Here is a 24,828-nt window from a genome sequence, read left to right on the forward strand (position 1 = left end):
TTCCACTTTCCCCAGCATAATTGTCTTCTGTAGGCTTTGCTGTCTCCTCATGATGTGGCCAAAATACTTCAGCTTTGTCTCTAGTCTCCTTCCCTCCAATGAGCAGCCGGGCTTTATTTCCTGGAGGATGGACTGGTTGGATCTTCTCGCAGTCCAAGGCACTCTCAGCACTTTCCTCCAACACCACAGCTCAAAAGCATCTCTCTTCCTTCGCTCAGCCTTCCCTCAGGTCCAGCTGTCACATCCGTAGGTTACTACAGGGAATACCATGGCTTTGACTAGGCAGATCTTTGTTGCCAGTCTGATGTCTCTACTCTTTACTATTTTATCGAGATTGGACATTGCTCTCCTCCCGAGAAGGAAGCGTCTTCTGATTTCCTGGCCACAGTCTGCATCTGCAGTCATCTTTGCACCTAGAAATACAAAGTCTGTCACGGCCTCCACGTTTTCTCCCTCTATTTTCCCGTTTTTGAAGGCATGCCTACAGGTAATCTCTCCTAGTGGTTTCATATAAATGTTAAAAAAGCATTGGAGAGAGAATGGCACCTTGTGGGATGTCACACAACAGCTCCTTTTTTGAGGACCAAGCACCATCATCTGGAACCTGCCTGAGAGAGATGACCAGAACCACTTTAGCACAGTGATTCCCAACCCCTCCAGGGATACCATGGTAGATAGTACTGAAAGTTGCAGAGAGGTCTAGAAGTACTATGATGGATATGTGGTACTTTGCAAAAAGTGACTCTCATCCTAACCTCCATTTTTTCTTCTGTAGTGTATCATCTCTCTCTGGCATTCCAAGCAGCAGCCTTGGAGCATCTTAGGCCACTTTTTGGCACCGTTGCATGCCAAGTTCAACTTGTCTCCCCAAATCCTCTGCTATTTTTAACTTGTCCCATCGTGATGTCTCCTAGAGCATGTGGGGTCTGAATTACAGGGCATGCAATGTCAGGGGCATTTATTTTTGGGCTGCTGGGAAGGGAGACACGGATCTCTAGCTATGTGGGGAGAAAGGAGAGTGGGTGTAGAAACTTGGGAAATACTAGCAAGGCATGTATCTCTCATTTGACTAGCTCTGTTTCTCAGGTTGATTGCTTACAACACCCAGCGAAATGGAGAAGAAGAATGAGGTGGGAAATATATTCCAAAACACAGCAAGGCCTCAGGACTAGCGGATTAAGACTTGTGTCTTGTCCTTATTGACATTCGCGGTCCCAGATGTTTTTCATAAGCCCCAAAGCTCTGTATGAGCAAGAATTTTGCAGGTGGTAGGAATGACTTTGAATACATCCAAGAGAGGTGGTTATACTAGTCCTGACACTGTAGTGCCAGCAATGTATGTACACAAGCTATGCCTGTACACATCCGTAGGTATGCGGAATGGTCACATTAAATCAGATGGTTGCGAAGATTTCAGTGGAGGAATGTTTATGGTACTACAAAATTGGAAAAGTTAAGAAATCAGCTTATTTGCATGTATCATTGTCAGAAAAGTAGTGTATGTATAGGTGGGCAGAAGCCAGCATCATGGAGTGGTGTGAGTGTTGGGCTAGGAGATTAAGGTTTGAATTTCCACTCGACCATGGAAACTATTAAGTCAGAGATGACCTGAAGTCAACACCAGATTTACACTTAGCTGTAATTTCTATTGCACAAAACCCTTGAATGATGGCTGGGTACTTGTAGTCAGTTCTTCTCAAGCACTGAGGAATAGTGGCTGAGGAGGCTGTGGTCTGGTCCTGGCTTTTTTGCCACATGGGCCACGTTTGTGGTGCTAGTAGAAAGCAATGTTTTGTTCTGCTCCCCTCTGCCCTGGCTTACCACAGCAGAACATTTGTTATTGTCGAATACAGATATAGCCACTATTAAGTGCATGAATGGACTGTTTAGTTTGAATGCTCCTCAGCAAGGTTGGAAAGTTTCCTGTTTCTGCATTAGAAAGTTGAGCTTGTGTTCTGTTTCTCTGCCAAAATATCTAACTTTCCTTGTTGTTTACCACAGAGTTATTGGCTTCTATTTTCAGCTTATTTTTGCCAGTGGGTGACAGATGGGAGAGGGAGGAGAGATAGTGAGGGTACATAAAGTTTCATCTTGGATACTGGATGTATCAGAAATGACTTTGATGAAAACTACTGGGTTTTCATGCGTCATTAATCTTAACTACTATTTCTGTGTGTTGCACTCGAAGGCTGAGAACCACCTCTATTCTTCACACACACTCCAGTCCAAGGTAAAATAGCAAAGCAGATTATTGAAGATTATATATGAAATTCAGAAAAATAGTATAAAAAAACCAAAGTCCCAATATCAGGAATAAACCACAGAAATCAAAGTACGGGAGTAGCATCAAAAACCAGGAATACAAAAGCAGAATAAATCCAAAACATAAAATTCAGGAATAGCCCTCAAAACTAGGAATCATGAAACATTAACAAAAGGAAACATGGAACTAGAAATCCCTTGACTTGACCGTAGATTATTACTCAACACCAGTGTTGCCTGGACTAAAGAGCCCATCTACTGGGCTAGCTAATATAGAGGGAAAATCATGTCATCTCCCCTCGGAAACTGATAAAGATTTCTTGTCTAATAAGCATCTTGATCTTCGTACTCTCTCTTGAGAAGCCCTATGTTGATGGAATGTAAATCTCCTATCAAACTGCTCATTAGACTGTCCACCTGGACTTTCATTACCATCCTGTGAGCTCAGGTCTGCTCCTGACCTTGCTTTCCTAGCGAACTGCCTTTCAGGAATCTGATCTTCAGACACAGACAGCTCATTTTCAGGGCTTAAAATCTCTTGTTGGCTCCTCTTCCAGACCCAGAATCCCCAGTGTCATTAGAATGATGACGGTACTTGTACAAAGAGATCAGGTTCAAGCACAATCAAAGGCTGAGCAACAATACTATGTTACACTATGTTACAATGCTAAGGTTTATAAGAAAGTATGTGTTTATAATGTGCCATTTCAAATCAACATACTGTTTTACCTTATTTATTTATTTATTTATTTGGGGTGCTTCTACCCCGCCCTTCTCAACCCCCTAGGGGGGACTCAGGGCGGCTTACAAAAGGCACAATTCGATGCCTAACAATTACAACATACAATACAATATATAAAACACAAGTTTACCACATAATATCACAGTTATAACTAATTAAAACAATCAGACAATATATTAGCAGCAATAAAAACATCTTGTGGTCAGTGTTCACCAAATCCAAATCCGTAAACCATTTAGCATTGTCATTGTCCTTTCCTGCTCTGGTCATTATTGGTTGTCTTTGACCATCTGCCAGCTTACCCGAAGGCCTGGTCCCACATCCAGGTTTTTAGCTTCTTCCTGTTGTTAAGGAGGGATGTTGATGTCCTAATTTCCCTGGGGAGTGCATTCCACAGGCGAGGGGCCACCACCGAGAAGGCCCTGTCCCTCGTCCCCACCAGTCTCGCTTGTGATAAAGGTGGGGCCGAGAGCAGGGCCCCCCTCAGCAGATCTTAAACTCCGAGGTGAGATGTAGGAGATACGTTCGGACAGGTACGCCTTAAATCTCTGTCCCTTGGTTCTTTTCTGTTAATTGTAGACTTTCTAGAAAGTTAACTGAAAACCCTTTTAAAATGTACTTAGAAATACTGTAGTAATGTTCCAACCATGTATGTGTGTTTCTTAATCACTTTTATGTGAATGCCACCTGCAAGTCACTCCAGTGCAATTCCAGGCTTCTTCAGGAATTTAGGGATTGAGGAGAGAAACAGTATATCTTTATTACGTTTTTGTCAGACCTCACCTAGAATAATATTGATTCTAATTCTGGGTATTGCAATTCAAGAAGTAGATTGAAAAGTGTGTCCAGAGAAGGGAGGCCAAATTGGGCAAAGGTTTTGAAACTATGAATACCTCTAAGGAGCAACTCAGGAGAGTGGGTAATTTTTGCCTAGAGTATTGATGATTAAAATGTTAAAATTTTAAAAAATGAGATTGCTCTAGAGTATAGAACAAGGGTCCATAAACTTTGTAAACAGAGGGCCAGGTCACAGTCCCTCAAACTGTTGGAGGGACGGATTATAATTTGGAAAAAAAAAACATGAATGAATTCCTATGCACACTGCACATATCTTATTTGGAGTGCAAAAAACACTTTAAAACAATACAATAATTAAAATGAAGAACAATTTTAACAAATATAAACTTATTAGTATTTCAATGGGAAGTGTGGGCCTGCTGATGAGATATGGTTGTTGTTGTTGTGTGCTTTCAAGTCGTTTCAGACTTAGGTTGACCTTAAGCAAGGGCCGGCCGGGTAAATGACCTTGGAGGGCCGTATCCGGCCCCCGGGCCTTAGTTTGAGGATCCCTGGTCTAGAACATGGAGCGATGGATTCAAACTACATAATTCCACCTATTACATTAGGAAAAGTTTTTTCAGGGTAAGGGGTGTTCAGCAGTGGGACATGCTGCTGCCTCCAAGTGTGGTGGTCTCTACTTCAACAGATTTCTGAACGGAGCCCTGGATAGCCATCTGTCCGTACTTTGTGTATTCCTGTGTAGCAGAAGGGGGTTAGACTGGAAGACCCTATGGTCTCTTCCAATCCTGATCCTATGATGATTGGTAATTTATCTGCGGCAAGAGCAACTATACAAGTGATTTATGTAGCAACTGTCCCAAGAAATTCTATTTGCAGCATCAGTTGTCAACTTTTTCAGGCATGCTATTTCACAATAATCCATTAGAGGATTATTACAGGTTTGGAAAGAAAGCAAACAGCTACATTGAGGTAGAAAGGATCTGGTCACACCCTCTCTCCTTTACTTTTTAAAATTTGAATCATAGAATCATAGAGTTGGAAGAGACCTCATGGGCCATCCAATCCAACCCCATTCTGTCAAGAAGCAAGAATATTGCATTCAAAGCACCCTTGACAGATGGCCATCCAGCCTCTGTTTAAAAGCCTCCAAAGAAGGAGCCTCCACCACACTCCGGGGCAGAGAGTTCCACTGCTGAACGGCTCTCACAGTCAGGAAGTTCTTCCTCATGTTCAGATGGAATCTCCTCTCTTGTAGTTTGAAGCCATTGCTCCATTGCGTCCTAGTCTCTGGGGAAGCAGAAAACAAACTTGCTCCCTCCTCCCTGTGGCTTCCTCTCACATATTTATATATGGTTATCATATCTCCTCTCAGCCTTCTCTTCGTCAGGCTAAACATGCCCAGCTCTTTAAGCCGTTCTTCATAGGGCTTGTTCTCCAGACCCTTACGTACAAGTAGAATATAATATATCCACATTTCTTCTCAAGAATGTTTAGACAGCAACAAATGCAGAGTGTGTTTATATATATTCCATATATACTCACCCCCTTCTAGTGTTGCCTATTGTCTATACATTATTTCAAACTCTTCTACGTGTATTCATCCCTCTTCCACGTACACCCCCCCCCCCTTTCACCTCCTTCCTCTTGGAATAGTCATATATTTTCTTGATCGTTCATTCTATTTATTTGGTCATAAGGGATAGTCTAGGTAAAGGAAAATAGGAAATACAAGGAACTGAACTAGACCAGACACCCTCTCTCTTGAGAAGTGTAGTATTCACTACATTTGCACAGCCTTTGTTTCTTTGCAGAAGTAGTGTCTAGGATGCTGAGCAAGCAGAGGTTACACAGGTGCAGTGAAGCATGGGTTCTCCTTCAAGCTGGCAGTGACCAAGTGTGGCTACTGTGGTATCCAGCTGTGAAGGGCATATTCTATATCTGTCCTGATTCACATTGCAGGAGACACTATTTGCAAAGTTACATACGTACGCAGCACTGCTTCCCCATTAAGCAGTTGAGCACAGCTATAGTCATGTTAAATTGCCACACTTCCCATACCCAAAATAATAACTTTATTCTTATATCCTGCCACCATCTCCCCAAAAGGACTTGGGGCGGCTTACTTGGGGGCAAGGCCCAGTCAACAGAATTAAAACATAGCACATTAAAATACATTGCATTGTAATAAATTAAAACAAAATCCGTACAAAACGTAATAAAAACATAAATCATCAACAACCAGTAGCCAAGCACAATGGGTGTGTTCAGAGCTGAGAGGGCAGGGCAAGGACTTGTGCAATACAGCTGTAGGGCGGGGCTGGAAGTAAAGTGCAAAGGGCAGGTATGAGGGTTGAATGAAAAGTAATGCCTCCACCTTTGTAACTCCTCAACAGGTGGCAGTACTGGTATGTGGCAGGTACTGGCCTGTTCAGTAGACTCTCCTCTACAGTTCCATTTTGGCAGGAAGCCTTAGCATTGAATGGTTGTGTTGTTAAAGTGCGAAATGAAATCCTGCACAGACAGTCGGTCAATGCAATGTAAGCAATGTACAGTCATTGAATTCTTGTCAGCAGAAGGTGTCACCCCAAAGTAGATTCATCAGAGAATGCAAGCTGTTTATGGCGATTGTGTTGATGTGAGTACTATGCGTCATTGGGCGACTAAGTTTAAAGATGTTGAGGTGGGAACATTTGACTTGCGTGACAAACAAAGAATTGGACGTCCTGTGACAGCAACCACCAAGTTTCACAAGCAAAAGGTTGACAGATTGATTTAGGACGATAGTTGTATCACTCAGAGAAAAATTTCAAGCATAACTTGTGGGTCACATTATTGATCTGCTTGGTTATCGGAAGATCTGTGCACGTTGGGTTGCGGAAACAGTGTCGGCTTCAGAAAACTTGTTCATCATTGGCAGAAATGTATCCAATTGTCTGGTGATTATGTTGAAAAGTGAGTAGTGGTAGTTAAGAGTACATTCTAAGGATCATTTCTGCGTTTGATTTATTAAAATATTCCCATCCAAACCCAAATAACGAAGGTGGAGGCATTACTTTTCATTCAACCCTCGTAATTAAATTTGGGCTAGAAGAGCCATGTCAGTTGATGAACCAATTAATCAAAGGTATATTGGAACATCCAAGTTTTCAGGTCTTTACGGAAGGTGGACAGGTTGGGCGCCAATCTAATCTCCCTGGGGAGAGAGTTCCAGAGCCAGGGGAGGGGGCACCACTGAGAAGGCCCTTCCCTCACTCCTTTTCTCTCTTGTTCTCAACAACAGTACTTGTGATGGAGGTGGAAGCAAGAGGAGGGCCTCCTCAGTAGATCTTAAAGCTCATGCAAGTTCATAGGAGAAGATGTGATCATGAATATATGCTGGACCTGAACCGTTTAGGGCTTGTAGGTGATAAGCTGCCCCTTGAATAGGGTCTGGAAGCTTATTGGCAGCCATATTTTAGTTCTTGTGGACCACTGATGATCCATGGACCACTAGTTGAGAACCACTGCTTTAAACAGAGGTGGATTCCCAGAGGCTTCTTATTCATCCTGATCCACTACACTAGTAGTTCTCAACCTGAGGTCCCCAGATGTTTTTTGCCTTCAACTCCCAGAAATCCTAACAGCTGGTAAACTGGCTAGGATTTCTGGGAGTTGTAGGCCATAAACATCTGGGGACCCCAGGTTGAGAACTGCTGCACTACACAGAACTGGACAATAAATTGCCTGTGTCTCTTTAACACAATCCAGCTGGCCATATATGAAATACTGGAAGCTTTTGGGGAGGGGTTGACTCTCTGCTCTCCAGGCCCCCACATGGTTCAGCCTCCCTTTCCTGCTGCTTTAGAAATGGCCTAGAAATTGAACCCTTCCATAGGGTGGGGGGATTCCCTATGTGGCCCCCCTGGGGTTGTGTTGCTCTGAATTTGCTGCCTCTTCATTTCAGAGAGGCTCGGCCCCACTAAGGGTTAGTCATGGCGCCAACCATTCCTGAAATGTGATGCCCGTTCCCCTGCTTGGCAGCCTGGCTTGTTGGGCTGAGTGGGCAAAAGGAACGTCAATGACGCACTTGGGGTTTTTTCCCTGTTAGTAGTGTTGACAGAAACTTGATCCTAATCAAGGAGACTCGGGAGGGATATCATTCCAGCCAGAGCTTGGAATTGTATTACTGTGGTTGGGGGCTGTTGCCTTTCCCCACCTTTTGGGCATCTTTGTGTCTTGTCTAAATTGTGTACAGTCTTGGAAGCCACGGTCATCTCCTCCTCCTCTTTGTGGCCTGGCCTTTCTGCCTCCCTCCAGTCTGTCTGTGGCTCAGACTGCCCTCTGGTATGTAGCAACACTCCATACCTTGGCAAGGGATGCGGAGGGCTATAAATTAGGTTGGCACCTGCTAATGGTGCTGTAATTTATATCTAGGCAACCTTCCAATATGTGAGTGAACACAGTTTTGTAAAACTATAGAAGCTGGCAGTCATCCTGGCCCAAGTCTCAACTAACGGAGAAGGCCTTGAACTCACCATCTGGCTTCAGAGGAGTCCTCTCTTGGACCTCTTTGACTTGGATCAAAGGAGTAACTTTTGTGGTTGTAAGTCTGGATGTAATGTTCTAATCTCTTCTCTTAGGCGATCCTTCGCTTTCCGAGGATGATTGTCTTCCAATATTCTTGTGGGTCCGTATGTGGCTGTGGCGCCCTATTCTTGCTCTGCATCTTCTCCCGCAGTGAGGGCATTGGTTTCCAGGTGGAAGGCAGTCTTGGTTGGGGTTGGCTTGATGCGCCTTCCTCTTGGCAGGCTTCTCCCTTTTGCCCTCCATTCGTGCCTCCTCAAATTCTGCAGCACTGCTGGTCACAGGTGACCTCCAGCTGGAGCAGTCAAGGGCCAGAGCTTCCCAGTTCTCAGTGTCTATGCCAGAGTTTTTAAAGTTGGCTTTGAGCCCATCTTTCAATCTCTTTTCCTGTCCACCAACATTCCATTTTCTGTTCTTGAGTTCGGAGTAGAGGAACTGCTTTGGGAGACGGTGGTCGGGCATCCGGACAACGTGGCCGGTCCAGCGGAGTTGGTGGTGGAGGACCATCGCTTCAATGCTGGTGGTCTTTGCTTCTTCCAGCACGCTGACATTTGTCCGCTTGTCTTCCCAAGAAATTTGCAGGATTTTCCAGAGACAGCGCTGATGGAATCGTTCCAGGAGTTGCATGTGACGTCTGTAGACAGTCCACGTCTCGCAGGCATAGAGCAGAGTTGGGAGGACAATAGCTCTATAAGCAAGCACCTTGGTATCCCTACGGATGTCCCGGTCCTCAAATACTCTCTGCTTCATTCGGAATGTTCTAATATCGGAATGTTCTAATATCCTGCTATGGACAGTTGAATGGAAGTACTCATTGGCACTAAACATGTATGTTGTCAGGATCCAGTTTGGCAAGAGAAACATCAGGGTCATGGTCGGTGATAAACTTGCCCTCTTAATTTTGGTCCTGGGAAACTGACTCAATTGTGGTAAGCCTTTTCTGAAAAACCTATAGATCTAGCAAAGTCACTGTTGCGCTGCTTGTGACCTGAGTTCAGGACCTCTCGTGGGTCAACTGTGGTCTGAAAACTATCTCCAGTTCCTTAGAGGAAAAAAACCTTTCTCTGCTTGACTTATCAAGTTGATGCCATCTACACTCACATTTATCATCCTCTTTGTTCCTTTTGATCTACATCTTCCAATGTGAGCTAAGTAAGCTGTTTCATTTCATGAAGGCCTTAAAGGTGTTCAGAGAAGTGCAACAAGGATGATACTGGAGAGTAAAACATATGTGGAAAGGTTGAAGAGGTCAGGCATGTTCAGCATGGTGGAGAGAAGAATGATGACATGATTGCCCTCTTTAAAGGCCTCAAAGGTTATTGCAAAGAAGAGGGAGCAGATTGGTTCTCTGCTTTCCAGGAGGGTAGGATGAGTGAGGTCTTAGAGTTTGAAGTTACAGGAGAGTAGATATGGAATGAACAGTCTAAGGAGCAAAGGCTTTGAGAGGTTGTGGGGTTTCCTTCTTTGGAGGTCTTCAAAAAGAGAGACTTAACAGTTGTCTGCTGGGGATGCTTTATCTAGAGGTTCTACACTGAGCAGGGGTTGACCTTCCAATTCTATGGTTCTGTGGCTATGATCATGAGGATCAATGTAAGGTTTGGACGCATTTATTCGCATGTGGCCTCTTCTTTATGTTTTGACCAAATCAGACATGGACCCAAACAAATCAAACATGTTCTCCAAATGTTGTTGAGCTTCAAATCCCAGAAACCTCAACCAACAGGACCAGAGGAGGGGGTTCTGGGAATTAAATTCTCCTTAGTGGAGGTCTGCAATAAAGCATACCATGTTTGGGATTGTTATCCCTCCCAGAAGGACCTTGGTGATGTAGAAGCAGAGTGACCTGCAAAAAGAGAGAGAGGGCAAGATCATACAAAAGGTTTTAATAGTTTTCCATTTTCCCTTTTTCTGATTCTGAGTAGAAAGTTCTGCTTGGCTTGATGTTCAAGATTTGAGAATTGGGGGTTCTTTCTTGTCTCTTTCTTTCCAAAGCTTTTGGTAACACAGAGCTAGGTAATAACCATGGACCTGGACCTGAGATGATGACAGTGAAATGGTCCCATCTCAGCCATGGATCATGGGCTAGCTTTGACTCTCATTCCACTCTGTTAAAAGAAAAGACTGACCAACGGTTCAAGGCTATGCAAAGGGAATAAGTTGATGTTTTATGAGTTGCCTGCTATGCTACATGTTACGAATACTGTATTACATTTACTCTCCAGGTATCTGCTCTGCTCTCAGACTGTTGGAAGAGGATCTGCTGCAGCAGAGGAGGAGTTGGTGCCATTTTTAAAAATGGCTGACGATAAATATTCTTTTGACGTCCCTGATCGCATCAACTTTGAAGACGATAATGACGGTGTTGATGCTTGGTTTGGTGAGTACTGCAGCATCCTCCTCTCCCAGTTTAGCACTAGGGGACTTGTTTTCATTGAGGGATCACATGGCTAGCTGCAAAGACTTGGGGGAGAGTGAACAGTTGAGGCTATACTGCTGTGATCAGAAGTGATATTACAGAACACTAAAAAAGCTGCCAGAATGCAACAAACATGCCGAGGAGAATGTTTTAACTGTCTTGATCCACGTCAAGACAGTTCTGAGACTACAGCTCTCTGAACCCCCAGCCGTTGGCAAAAAAAATAAATAAAATCCAGAAACTTAAAATCCTTCACTTATTGCGAGGGTTACGTTCCGCAAAATAGGGAAAATCCGCAAAATACGAGGGGTATTTTTTAAGTAAGGTCCGTTTGAACATAAGTACACAACGAAAGTTTATTTCAAAAAAGTAAATTTATTTTCAGAAAGTGCATACTTCACTCTATTTTTCGACATAGTTGCCAAGTTTGTTCAAACACTTATCATACCTCTGAACCAATTTTAAAATACCCTCTTCATAAAAACTTGCTGCCACCAAAAGCCACCAAATCGTCTGTAATCAAAGAAGGGCGACCGTAGCGGTCCTCATCATGGACGTTGTCACGGCCATCTTTGAATTATCGTACCCATTTATGCACTTTGCTTTCACACATAACAGTATCACCGTACACTTCACAAATCTGTCAATGAATTTCTGCAGCAGGCAGGTTCCTTACATATATTAGAAACCAACACTTTCTCATTATTATTATTTTCCAAATCAGCAGACTGGGCCACAGCAACGCGTGGCAGGGGACCGCTAGTTATTTATAATTCTGTAGTTTAAATGAGGCTATCAAAATTGTGGAGGGCACAATCAACTGCTTTTTCAATCAATGTCCTGTCTGGGAGGTGGCGCCATGCTTCCATATTTGGGAGGCTTATGGGTTGCGTTGGTGCCATACATTCATGCTGGTTATTTTTTTTTCCTTTTTGAAATGACTGGTTGCATATCAGCTGGGTTGGCTTGGATAGTTGTGAACAATAATTTTTGAACTCTGCAGGAATCTCTGCAAGGTCTAAAGAGCTTAAAAATGGCCAAAAACAAACAAAAGTCTATCTAAATTGTCTTGTGGGGTGTAGGGAAGAGATTGGTAATCCAACTCCTTAATTCTCCCACATGTGAAAAAGAAGCTGGTTTCTGACTGTCCCTTTAGCACTCCTCCAGCTTTCGTATGGGAAAGAGGGCAACAAGCCGACCAATCCTTTGTAGCATGGATGGTTGCCCTTGATGTGTTCAACTTACAAGGTGGTGGTTTCTTGCAGATCATGTGAGACCACGACTGTTCACTCCCAAGGGAGCATTCGCACAGAGAACGTCAGCAGAAAGGGCAATGCTCCCGCACGCCATCATCACGCCGATCATGGAAGCCAGTAAGTTGCTTCTGTCCAGAGCCGGCGGTGGCCTGTGAGCATGCTGAATTGTGTCTTGGTGTCAAGAGGCACAGAGAGAACAAGTCTAGTTGATTTGTATAACAGAAAGAGGTGGTAACTAAATTTCTCTCGCTATGACTCTGCACATAAATTGAAATATACAAGGGGGTCTTCGTAGGCATGGTCTGAAGGGCCATATTAAGGTAACACCTTTTGCCCCCAAAGTATTCCAAACATAGTCCAGGGAGAATTGTGCCATGTTTTGGTATGCCTTCAGTCATTTTAGGAGGGGTTTTTTTTTTTGCAGGAAGAGGTGTGATCCTCAGATCATTTTGGGTTTTTTTTAGAATCATAGAATCAAAGCGTTGGAAGAGACCTCATGGGCCATCCAGTCCAACCCCATTCTGCCAAGAAGCAGGAATATTGCATTCAAATCACCCCTGACAGATGGCCATCCAGCCTCTGTTTAAAAGCTTCCAAAGAAGGAGCCTCCACCACACTCCGGGGCAGAGAGTTCCACTGCTGAACGGCTCTCACAGTCAGGAAGTTCTTCCTCATGTTCAGATGGAATCTCCTTTCTTGTTGTTTGAAGCCATTGTTCCTTGTCCTAATCTCCAGGGAAGCAGAAAACAAGCTTGCTCCCTCCTCCCTGTGGCTTCCTCTCACATATTTATACATGGCTATCATGTCTCCTCTCAGCCTTCTCTTCTTCATGCTAAACATGCCCAGCTCCTTAAGCCGCTCCTCATAGGGCTTGTTCTCCAGACCCTTTTTAGTCGCCCTCCTCGGGACACAAAACCTCCCCAAAGCCTAAAAATATTTGGGACAGTGGAAATTTGATAACATAGGGACAATTGGGGGCATTTTAGACAAAATAATAATAAAAACAACAACAATACTTTATTTATACACCGCCCTTTCTCCCCGAGGGGACTCAGGACAGGTTACACACCAAAAAAGAAAAATATTCAATGCCCTACGCCAGCGTTTCTCAACCTTCCTAATGCTGCACCCCCTTAATACGGTTCCTCATGTTGTGGTGACTCCCAACCATAAAATTATTTTCATTGCTACTTCATAACTGTAATTTTGCTACTGCTATGAATGGTCATGTAAATATCTGATATGTAGGATGTATTTTCATTCACTGGACCAAATTCAGCACAAATACCCAATACACTCAAATTTGAATACTGGTGGGGTTGGGTGGGGGGATTGATTTTGTCATTTGGGAGTTGTAGTTGCTGGGATTTATAGTTCACCTACAATCAAAGAGCATTCTGAACTCTACCAACGATTGAATGAACCAAACTTGGCATACAGGACTCCCATGACCAACAGAAAATACTTGAAGGGTTTGGTGAGCATTGACCTTGAGTTTCGGAGTTGTAGTTCACCTACATTCAGAGAGCACTGTGGGTTCAAACAATGATGGACCAAACTTGGCACAAATACTCAATATGCCCAAATGTGGTGGAATTTGGAGAAAATAGACCTTGAGATTTGGGAGTTGTAGTTGCTGGGATCTATAGTTCAGTGAAAGAGCATTCTGAACCCCACCAGTCATAGAATTGGGCCAAACTTCCCATGCAAAACCCTCATGCCTTGAAGGGTCTTGCTGGTGCGAGTCTCCCTCCAGCCTCACACGCTCTCCCTCGCCTGCACATGTGCATCACACTGTCATGTGGTGAGCATGCTCTCCCCTCCTTGCCTGGAGTCTCAGAAACAGCCCTCCCCTTGGCTGAGAGGCTGGCCAATCACAGTTGAGGAGGACTTTTTGGTGGGTCTGTTTCCAAAAAGAAAGACTAGGATAGGCGGAGAGATCTTCAGCCTTCTCTGCCAAAGGAGTTCCTAAGACCATCAAAAATATATGTTTTCTGATTATCTTTAGTGACCCTTCAGAAACCCCCTCGTGACACCTCCCCCCCCCCAGGGTACTGACCCCCAGGTTGAGAAACGTTGCCCTACACAAATACAAATATCTCAAAAATAATCCCAAATAATACAAAGTAATAACCATAAACATATTCCAAAGAGCCTCAACAATTGTGCGGTGGAGCCCCATCTTGCCTTATGGTTCTGGGCTTTAGGAACCTTTCTTCTAATGCTTTCCTTTTACCTTTGCTTTGAAATGCACTTTGCAGCCATTGTTGCCATTCTATGCCTTTTAAGAGATTCCTTTGCTCTGCTTTAAACTCTACTGGGTTCTGAGTAATTTGGTGTCACCTGTAAAATTAGCTGCCCCCTTTCCTGAGATCCTTGTTTTTTTTACTTGCCACTGATACGTTATTTTCTGAAGAGATGCTAAAAAGCTTAATACTTGTATTGTCGAAGGCTTTCATGGCTGGAATCACTAGGTTCTTGTGGGTTTTTCGGGCTATATGGCCATGTTCTAGAGGCATTTTCTCCTGCCATTTCGTCTGCATCTATGGCAAGCATCCTCAGAGGTAGTGAGGTCTGTTGGAACTAGGAAAAAGGTTTTATATATCTGTGGAATGACTGGGGTGGGGCAAAGAGCTCTTCTCTGCTGGAGCTAGGTGTGAATGTTTCTATTGACCACCTTCATTAGCATTTGAAGGCCTGGCTGAGCCTGGGGGAATCTTTTGTTGAGAGGTGTTAAGATGTGCCTGGTTGTTTTTACAACAGCAAAACAACAGCCTCTTGTCTGCTGGAGCTAGGTGTGAATGTTTCAACTGACCACCTTGATTAGCATACAATGGCCTGACTGTGCCTGGGGCAAACTTTTGTTGAGAGATCCTTTGACCAGTATCTGGCCACTTGGAGTGCTTCCGGTGTTGCTGCAAGGAAGTCCTCCATTGTGCATGTGGCAGGGCTCAGGTTGCATTGCAGCAGGTGGTCAGTGGTTTGCTCTTCTCCACACTCGCATGCCGAGGATTCCACTTTGTAGCCTCATTTCTGAAGGTTGGCTCTGCATATCGTGGTGCCAGAGCATAGTCTGTTCAGTACCTTCCAAGTCGCCCAGTCTTCTGTGTGCCCAGGGGGGAGTCTCTCATTTGGTATCAGCCATTGGTTGAGGTTCTGGGTTTGTGCCTGCCACTTTTGGACTCTCGCTTGCTGAGGTGTTCCAGCGAGTGTCTCTGTAGATCTTAGAAAACTATTTCTAGATTGAAGTCATTGACGTGCTGGCTGATACCCAAACAGGGGATTTGCTGGAGATGTCACTGCCTTGGTCCTTTCACTATTGGCTGATACTTCGCGGCCGATGTCAGGTGGTGCAATCCCGGCTAAGCAGTGTAATTTCTCCAGTGGTGTAGGGCGCAGACACCCTGTGATAATGCGGCATGTCTCATTCAGAGCCACATCCATTGTTTTAGTGTGGTGAGATGTGTTCCACACTGGGCATGCACACTCAGTAGCACAGCGCAAGGGCAGATGTCTTCACTGTGTCTGGTTGTGATCCCTAGGTTGTGCAAGTCAGCTTTTGTATGATATTGTTTCTGGCACCCACTTTTCACTTGATGTTCAGGTAATTGAGAGGTAATTAGATGTCTCTGCCTGCTTCCTCTCTGTTGTTGTGCTGTTGTAATTTTAGAGTTTTTAAATACTGGTAGCCAGATTTTGTTCATTTTCATGGTTTCCTCAATTCTGTTGAAATTGTCCACATGCTTGTTGATTTCACTGGCTTTTCTGTGTAGTCTGATATGGTGGTTGTGAGAGTGGTCCAGCATTTCTGTGTGCTCCAATAAGATGCTGTGTCCAGGTTGGTTCCTCAGGTGCTCTGCTATGGCTGACTTCTCTGGTTGAAGGAGTCTGCAGTGCCTTCCATGTTCCTTAATTCGTGTTTGTGCAATGCTGCATTTGGTGGTCCCTCTGTAGACTTGTCCACAGCTGCATGGTACACGGTAGACTCCTGCAGAAGTGAGAGGATCCCTCTTGTCCTTTGCTGAACGGAGCATTGTTTGGATTTTCTTGGTGAGTCTGTAGATAGTTTGTATGTTGTGTTTCCTCATCAGCTTCCCTATGCGGTCAGTGGTTCCCTTGATGTATGGCACTTCCAGGCATTGCCAGGCAATCAAATGCTAATCAAGGTGGTCAGTTGAAACATTCACACCTAACCCCAGCAGAGAAGAGTCCTTTGTCTCACCCTGGTCATTCCACAGATATATAAACCCCTTTTCCTAGTTCCAACAGACCTCACTACCTCTGAGGATGCTTGCCAGAGATGCAGGCGAAACGTCAGGAGAGAATGCCTCTAGGCCATGGCCATATAGCCTGAAAAAACCTACAACAACCCAGTGATTCCGGCCATGAAAGCCTTCGACAATACATTCTTTTGCTGCTTCAGATGCTGCAGAAGGAATGATGGAAGCTTTAAAAATCTGGAAAACGTTGTTGATGCACTATTTATTTTTAGACGATAAACTCCCAGACAACTCGACATCTGCAGCCAATGAGACATCTGCAGCTAATGAGGCACCTGCCGCCAATGAGACATCTGCAGCCAATGAAGCAACCATGACAGCTTCTGGCCGGACCTCCAAAAGGTAAGAACGTCCTGCTCAGATCCAGGAAATTCACCCATTCCAAGATGGCATTGAGATAAGTTACAGCATCAGGCCTAGACTCCATAATTCCTTGACAAAGTCCGTCTCCCACAAGGATTCTTCTTTGTTTCCTCATGGAGTGGCCTCCCCAACCTCTGAACCTAGTGCCCCTTGCTTCTCTGTCTCTCTTGGAGGGGGAGAGAGGTCTGTCTTCAGTCCTGAAGAGCTAGAAAGCAACCTTAATAGTCAGAATGGAAGCTGCAGTCTTGGGTTGCAAACTGTAACAAATTATTATTATTATTATTATTATTATTATTATCATTATTATCTTTATTTATACCCCGCAAAATCTCCCGAAGGACTCGATGTGGCTTACAAAGGCCAAGGCCGCCAACAACATACAAATATAACAGTAAAACTCATAAGCAAATAATAAACATGAAACAAAAACAATAAAACACTAAAAACAATGACAACATGACGCATTTAAAACCTAAAGGCCGGGCCAAATGTAATGGACAAAATTTAAAAGTGCTGAACTTGACAGGAGGTATGTAGCGGTTTTTGGAGGTAGGTGCAATGTCCTGGTCTCTAACAAAGTGCATTCGGGACATGATGCCAGGTGTTTCCTAATCTGGCAAGGCACGCTGGAACAGCCAGGTCTTCAGGCTCTTCCTAAAGATTGCCAACGTTGGGGCTTGTCTGATATCCTTGGGGAAAGAGTTCCAGAGTCGGGGGGCCACCACAGAGAAGGCCCTGTCCGTCGTCCCCACCAAATGCGCCTGCGACGCCAGTGGGATCGTGAGCAGGGTCTCTCCAGATGATCGAAGGGAACGCGTGGGTTCATATATGGAGATGAGGTCACGCAGGTAGGCGGGTCCCAAACAGTTTAGGGCTTTGTAGGTGAGCATCTGCACCTTGAATTGGGACCGGAAGATGAATGGCAGCCAGTGGAACTCCTTAAACAGGAGGGTTGACCTCTTTCTGTAAGGATCGCCAGTTAACAGCCTGGCCGCCGACCGTTGGACCAGTTGGAATTTCCGAGCCATTTTCAAGGGCAGCCCCACGTAGAGCGCATTACAGTAGTCCAATAAATTATTATTTATTTTTATTTACTACATTTATATACCACCCCTCTCAGCCCACAGGCGACTCGGAGCGGTTTACAGTCAATATCAAAGACATAAAATACAATTTAAAAACAATCAATGTTAAATATAAAGCCAAGTAAAACAATATCAATAAAAACGTATATCCATTTGAGTCCCCTAGTTAAAAGCGTTATCCAATAACATCGTCAAGTCGTTCCGTTCTTCTCCATGTCTGTTATATTGTGTCTGTAAACGCTTGCTCAAAGAGCCACGTCTTGACTTGCTTTCGAAATGTTAAAAGGGAAAAGGGGCAATCTAATATCCCTGGGGAGGACATTCAATAGCCAAGGGACCACCACTGAGAAGGCCCTGTCTCTCGTCCCCGCCAACCGTAATTGTGACGAAGGCAGGATCGAGAGCAGGGCCTCTCCAGACGATCTTAAAGTCCTGCACTACAAATACGATATGTGCAGTGTGCATAGGAATTCATCCATGTCTTTTTTTTTTTTTTTTAAAGTTATTATTATTAACCAATAGGTCTCCAAGAAGATCATGCCTATTTAATAGGTTATGATCCTAACAGGTCCTAATCCTCCAATATTTGTAAGCACTGAAACATTTTGAAAGGTATACCTCATTTATTGAAGCCCACAACTAACCTTCCGCTCCCCCCCTCCACTTTTAGAACGGCAAGGCGGATCTCGGCTCATCGGAGGAGTGCACAAAGAAGAATAATGGCCAAAAGTCAGGCTGAGAAGCGTGCTGTCTTCTTAGCCAGCAAGCAGGAGCCACCTCCGCAGAAGAAACAAAGACTGTGAGTCTGAAATATTGCTGGTGTGGGGGGCACATCAAGTGGAGTCATTGTGATGTTCTCAGGGGGCAGTTCTGATCCCTCCGCCGCCTGGTCCTGTTCAAAGACAAGGTTTGGAGAGAGCAAAAGCGTGCCGTTTGGGCTCTCCTCTTTCTCCCTTTGAATCCAGGACAGTTTTGGAAGGACAGGAATCATAGAATCATAGAATCAAAGAGTTGGAAGAGACCTCATTGGCCATCCAGTCCAACCCCATTCTGCCAAGAAGCAGGAATATTGCATTCAAATCACCCCTGACAGATGGCCACCCAGCCTCTGTTTAAAAGCTTCCAAAGAAGGAGCCTCCACCACACTCCGGGGCAGAGAGTTCCACTGCTGAACGGCTCTCACAGTCAGGAAGTTCTTCCTCATGTTCAGATGGAATCTCCTCTCTTGTAGTTTGAAGCCATTGTTCCGCGTCCTAGGAATCATGCATTAGGTTTCAGTGAGAGTAATCATTCTGTCGAGGCACAGGAAGTCGTGATGGGTATAGAATGCAGCTCCTGACAAATGTCCTTTGCTTTCTTTTTTTGCTTTACTTTAATCAACCTAAGTAGCTTTACGGTCCTTCAGGATGTCAAGATATGTTTGCAAGTGTGTGGGGAAATGTTTACATGACTGAAAATACAGTAGATCACTCCGACATCTGGTCATTGAAGTGGTGATTCAATGCTTCACAGCCACTTCCAGTAACTAGCAGGGAAAGTGTAAATTGACAGGCTCAGTTTTGTAAACCGAGTAGCCTGTTGCATTACCTCAGCACAGAGCTGTCTTAAGTCTCTTTAAAATGTCTCAGGCAAGCAGGAGCCATTCAAGGGGCAGGGGGCACAGCCAAATCCCCCAAAAGGGAAAGGCCCTTCCAACAAGCCCAGATTTGTAATGTCGAAGGCTTTCATGGCCGGAATCACTGGGTTGTTGTAGGGTTTCCCCCCGCTATATGGCCATGGTCTAGAGGCATTCTCTCCTGACGTTTCGCCTGCATCTATGGCAAGCATCCTCACTACCTCTGAGGATGCTTGCCATAGATGCAGGTGAAACGTCAGCAGAGAATGCCTCTAGACCATGGCCATATAGCCCGGAAAAACCTACAACAACCAAGCCCAGATTTCTCAGTTTTCTGCTGCAATTCATCTTAAAACAGTGACACATGACTTCCTGCAGAAGTAAATTAAGCAATTTGTTATCAGTAGGGGGTGGGTTTTGTGTATTTTCAACAATTTAGGAAGTATTCAGCAGGGCAACAATATGAAATTCCTTTTAGTTTTTTAATGGAGAGTTTGTGAGGGCAGGGGGAAGAGGAGCAAACGTGGAATTCAGGGAATGCACTGGGTTATACTGGGCTCATAATCCTTATTAGTCTTCAACCTGGGGCTTCTCTCACCGAAGCTTCTCACACACCAGGCCTACTCATACTGAGGCCTACTAACACTGAGGCTTACCTCCCACTGAGGCCTTTCTCCCACTGAGATCTTCTCCCACTGAGGGCTCTCTCAGACTGACGCCTCTCTCACACTGAGGCCTACTCATACTGAGGCCTACTAGCACTGAGGCTTACCTCCCACTGAGGCCTTTCTCCCACTGAGATCTTTTCCCACTGAGGGCTCTCTCACACCGAGGCCTACTCATACTGAGGCCTACTAACACTGAGGCTTTTCTCCCACTGAGATCTTCTCCCACTGAGGGCTCTCTCAGACTGACGCCTCTCACACTGAGGCCTACTCATACTGAGGCCTACTAACACACTGAGACCTCTCACAGACTGAGGGCTAGCTACACGCACAACTGCTTATACAGAACAGCAGCTTTTGCTATGTCATTGCATCCGTTTAACCCTTTCAGTGCTTGACTCACATTTTTGTAATTAAAAATACTTAGTTAATTTTTAATATCTCTTAACAAGTTTTTTTGGGGGGGGGGGTGAGGACCAAAAGTGGAGTTCAGGGAATGCACAAGGTGAATGTGGCCACCCTGGCCTAGGTAAGGGATCAGGTCCCATGCAGAAATGGCCAGCTTGGAAAACTAGTCTTCAGTCCTCAGTGGACCGCTCAGTTTGTCATTTCATGTCCACTTTTTTCTTTCCCACTTGTCTTTACAATTCTCACTGCTTCGGGGTCTCAAAAGAGGGCTAGCCTGCCGATTTTGGAAATCCACATCATTATTTTGAAAGGAGTAGCCATGCCCCTGCTTAGTTTGGAGAAGAGATAATGGGAGAAAGGTTCATTGATTATGGAAAGCTGGTGCTGCGTGTGTTGGGAAGCTGACTGCAACCCAGGTGACTGCAATTTCATCAATGTAGCAGAAGCAGTGAATAGATAGCGCTCTTTTCCTGTCCCGTTCATTGCCAAGATTCAGGGAAATACCCCAAGGGAACTAGGCCCCAAATCTGTGACAAGACAGATTTTTAAAGATGGGGAGGTTGAGAAGATGTTGCTCATGTTGCGTGTTTGGGGAGTCCTCTGCTGTTCCCTCCCCACCTGTATCAGAGGCCCTAAGAAGCCATGTGCGCCTCCCCGCACAGCGAGGTAACATTTTGAATTGCCTTTCTGCACTGGTGTTTGGGAAATATCTGCACAGTGCTGAAGGCTAGGAAACCCTTTGCACTTGAAAGGGATTCAGTAGGTAGTCTCCAGCTAGCAGGGCCGACCCTTTACCTTCTTTCTCTTCATGCTTCCAGATCCGCTCAGAGGGTGAACCTGGGGGAAACACCCTTGGCCAAACATCCAGTCACACCCGCAACACCAAAGTAGGTAGTAGGATTTGACTTGGTTTCTGTTAACTGGATATTACACTCTCAGTCTGTGTCAATTTTGGGTTCTGCAGATGCATTGGAGGATAACTGTTCCCGTCCTTCAGCCAGCATTACCGGAGTTTGTAGTTCAGCACATCTGGAGGTTGGGCTCTCTGGAATGGATAGGTAACTGGAAGTGTGTGGCTTCTAGCAATCAAGTAACCCAACTTGTCTCCATCATAACTGTGCTGTCACACGCTGGGCCTGTGCATAAGACTGTAGACAGGACATAAATTCTGTGTGCCCAACGGGACGCCGGGGCTGCCTCAGATTAAAGGCCCTTGGATTTCCTTAAAACAGAGTCTTTAGATTGCTTAAACAAAGTTTTTTATTTTTGATGAAAACAAACAGGTACTTTAAGGCTGAGAGGTGTGTTGTTTTTTGGGATGTATGCTGGGGAAAGCATTTAATTTCATTGCACAGTGTACAATGACAATAAAGGTATTCTATTTCTATGTTACTAACGTCTTCCTTTTCCCTTCCAATCAGCTCCCAACAGCCCTATCCATCATGGCCCTTGATGGGGGTTCTGGGAGTTGTAGTAGCCTACAACCATCTGGGGAGGAGTCCCACGTTTCCAACAGTTGGCATAGGAGCTGCTTTGTCTGTGTCTTTCCCTTTACTGACAGTCCTGGCCCTCCATATTTTGTTTCCAGAAGGAGGAATCCCTCTGCCAAGGGGAAGACGACCGAGGAGATGGAAGTCCAGAAGATGCACCAACTGCAGCAAGAGGTGGCTGAGCTGCGCCGGAGGAATGAGGAGTCTCTTCGAGTAGCCATTGCTGGCCCAGGTGAGTTGGGAAGGAGCTTGGCATAAGGACTGTGAAGGGAGTGGCTTACAAAGAATTAGGCTGTAATGCAATTTTATTTACATTCTATATCTTTACGCATATAGAATCATAGAGTTGGACGAGACCTCTTGGGCCATCCAGTCCAACCCCATTCTGCCAAGTTGGTTCAATTACATCATTGGTGGAGTTCAGAATGCTCTTTGATTTTAGGTTAACTATCAATCCCAGCAACTGCAACTCCCAAAAGACAAATTCAATTCCACACCCTCCAACTATACCATTATTCAAATTTGGGCATATCAGGTATTTGTGCCAAATTTGGTCCAGTGAATGAAATTACACCCTGCATATCACTGGGATTGTGGCGCAGCAGGCTGAGTGTCAGTTGCATTAAGATCACTCTGACCAAAAGGTCATGAGTTCGAAGCCAGCCCGGGTTGGAGTGGGTTTCCGACCAATTATGTGTAACCTGTTGTCGACCTTTGCAACCCGAAAGACAGTTGCATCTGTCAAGTAGGAAAATAAGGTACCACCTTAAAGTGTGGGGAGGCTAAATTAACTGATTTATGAGGCCATAAAGAAGACTCCAGCAAAGCATTCCAGCGGGGAAGCATGCGGGGAATGCGGAAGTGCTTCATCAGCGTTGCAGATGGATGATGAAAGCGACAGCTCCCCGACGGCCAGAAAAAGAAAAAAATAGCCTCTGTGTATGTCTGTATATGTTTGTATGTCAAAAATTGGCATTGAATGTTTGCCATATATGTGTACACTGTAATCCGCCCTGAGTCCCCTGCGGGTTGAGAAGGGCAGAATATAAAAGCTGCAAATAAATAAAAAAATAAAATACCAGATATTTACACTGAGATTCATAACAGTAGCAAAATTACAGCAATGAAAATAATTTTATGGTTGGGGTCACCACAACATGAGAAACTGTATTAAGAGGTCGTGGCATTAGGCAGGTTGAGAAACACTGGGCTAGGCTAACTGGGGAGTATTGTGGACATCGTGGTCCAAAAACCAGTTTCCCCAGGCCCTGGCTCTGTATTTCTACACTGTTTTTTTTTTCTGTTCTGCTGAGCTGTCCCACTAATGTAATTCCATCCCACTAATGTTGGGTGGTCCCTAATGTGTATCACCCAATCTAGTATGTTTTGCAGGCCACTTTTATCTCATTGGGCACAAAGCTTTAGTTTGAACAGTTCGATTTGCCTTTCGGGACTCCTGACCTCACTAAAACTTGGAATATATGCCATGAAATTTTTCACACTCCCCATTTACTTCCCTTCAGGTCAACCTATGAAAATGGCAACCAACAGACCAGTAACAAAGCCAGTAGACTTCCATTTCTCCACGGATGGCAGGATTAAGCAGCATGGGGAGCCTGGCGCAGAATACAAGGAGGTAGACTTCGTGGCGGCCCTGAGGAGACACCCACCATCTCCGGTGAGAGAGGGAAGGGCATCTGGAACACACTTGGAACACGGAAGTCCCATGACCAATAGAAAATATTGGAATGGTTTGGTGGGCATTGACCTTCAGTTTGGGAGTTGTAGTTTACCTGCATCCAGACAGCACTATGGACTGAAACAATGATGGTTCTGGTCCACACTTGTCACGAATACTCAATATGCCCAAATGTAAACACTGGTGGAGTTTGGGGAAAATAGACCTTGACATTTGGGAGTTGTAGTTGCTGGGATTAATTGTTCACCAACAATCAGAGAACACTCTGAACTCCACCAAGAATGGAATTGAACCACACTTGAAACATAGAAGTCCCATGACCAATAGAAAATACTGAAATGGTTTGGTGGGCATTGACCTTGAGTTTGGGAGTTATAGTTCACCTGCATCCAGACAGCACTATGGACTGAAACAATGATGGATCTGGACCACACTTGGCACGAATACTCAATATGCCCAAATGTAAACACTGGTGGAGTTTGGGCAAAATAGACCTTGACATTTGGGAGATGTAGTTGCTAGGATTTATAGTTCAGCTACAATCAGAGAACACTCTGGATTCCACCAACAATGGAATTGAACCACACTTGGAACACAGAAGTCCCATGACCAATAGAAAATACTGGAAGGGTTTGGTGGGCATTGACCTTGAGTTTGGGAGTTGTAGTTCACCTACAGCCAGACAGCACTGTGGACTGAAACAATGATGGATCTGTACCACACTTGGCACGAATCCTCAATATGCCCAAATGTGAACACCGGTGGAGTTTGGGGAAAATAGACCTTGACATTTGGGAATTGTAGTTGCTGGGATTTTGACAGGACAAACTAGTACCCTTTAAACAATGTATGTACCCTAATATTTCCATGTTACCTTGCAACTACTGTTGAATAACTACAATTCAGATAACCATTATTCTATGTAAGGTATTGCACCCTCCCCCAATCCAAGTATGTATAGAAATACATATCTGCAAACCGAGGCAGTTTTGCATGTATACGATGGAAATGGGTTTGAGTCCACAAAGCTTATGTCCTAAAAATGTGTTATTCTTTTAAGGAGCCATAAGACATGCCTTTGGAAATTGGGGAGAGGCTACTGTTCCCTTTCTTTTCCTAATAGTCTTGTGGCAAAGGCCAGTGTTTGGACAGGCAGAGCAGCTTGGTCTGAACTGGTTGTGTC

The 24,828-nt window shown here is 44.6% G+C and overlaps 1 protein-coding gene across 4 annotated transcripts in view; it reads left to right on the top strand.

Annotated features, from left to right (window-relative positions):
* Positions 1-24,828, top strand: part of TPX2 (TPX2 microtubule nucleation factor) — a 124,038-nt gene that overhangs the window by 68,591 nt on the left and 30,619 nt on the right. For 2 of the 4 annotated variants that reach the window (XM_067468276.1, XM_060771857.2), the window contains exons 3-9: positions 10,591-10,745; positions 12,050-12,157; positions 16,533-16,662; positions 18,439-18,567; positions 21,275-21,343; positions 22,045-22,178; positions 23,470-23,624. In XM_067468276.1, the coding sequence (XP_067324377.1) occupies positions 10,664-10,745; positions 12,050-12,157; positions 16,533-16,662; positions 18,439-18,567; positions 21,275-21,343; positions 22,045-22,178; positions 23,470-23,624 (807 nt within the window). In that variant the 5' untranslated portion in view covers positions 10,591-10,663. The remainder of the gene's footprint in view (positions 1-10,590; positions 10,746-12,049; positions 12,158-16,532; positions 16,663-18,438; positions 18,568-21,274; positions 21,344-22,044; positions 22,179-23,469; positions 23,625-24,828) is intronic. The other 2 variants (XM_067468277.1, XM_060771858.2) reach the window with 2 other exon arrangements.

This window comes from Anolis sagrei, chromosome 4, assembly GCF_037176765.1.
Source record: "Anolis sagrei isolate rAnoSag1 chromosome 4, rAnoSag1.mat, whole genome shotgun sequence".
Taxonomy (NCBI): domain Eukaryota; kingdom Metazoa; phylum Chordata; class Lepidosauria; order Squamata; family Dactyloidae; genus Anolis; species Anolis sagrei.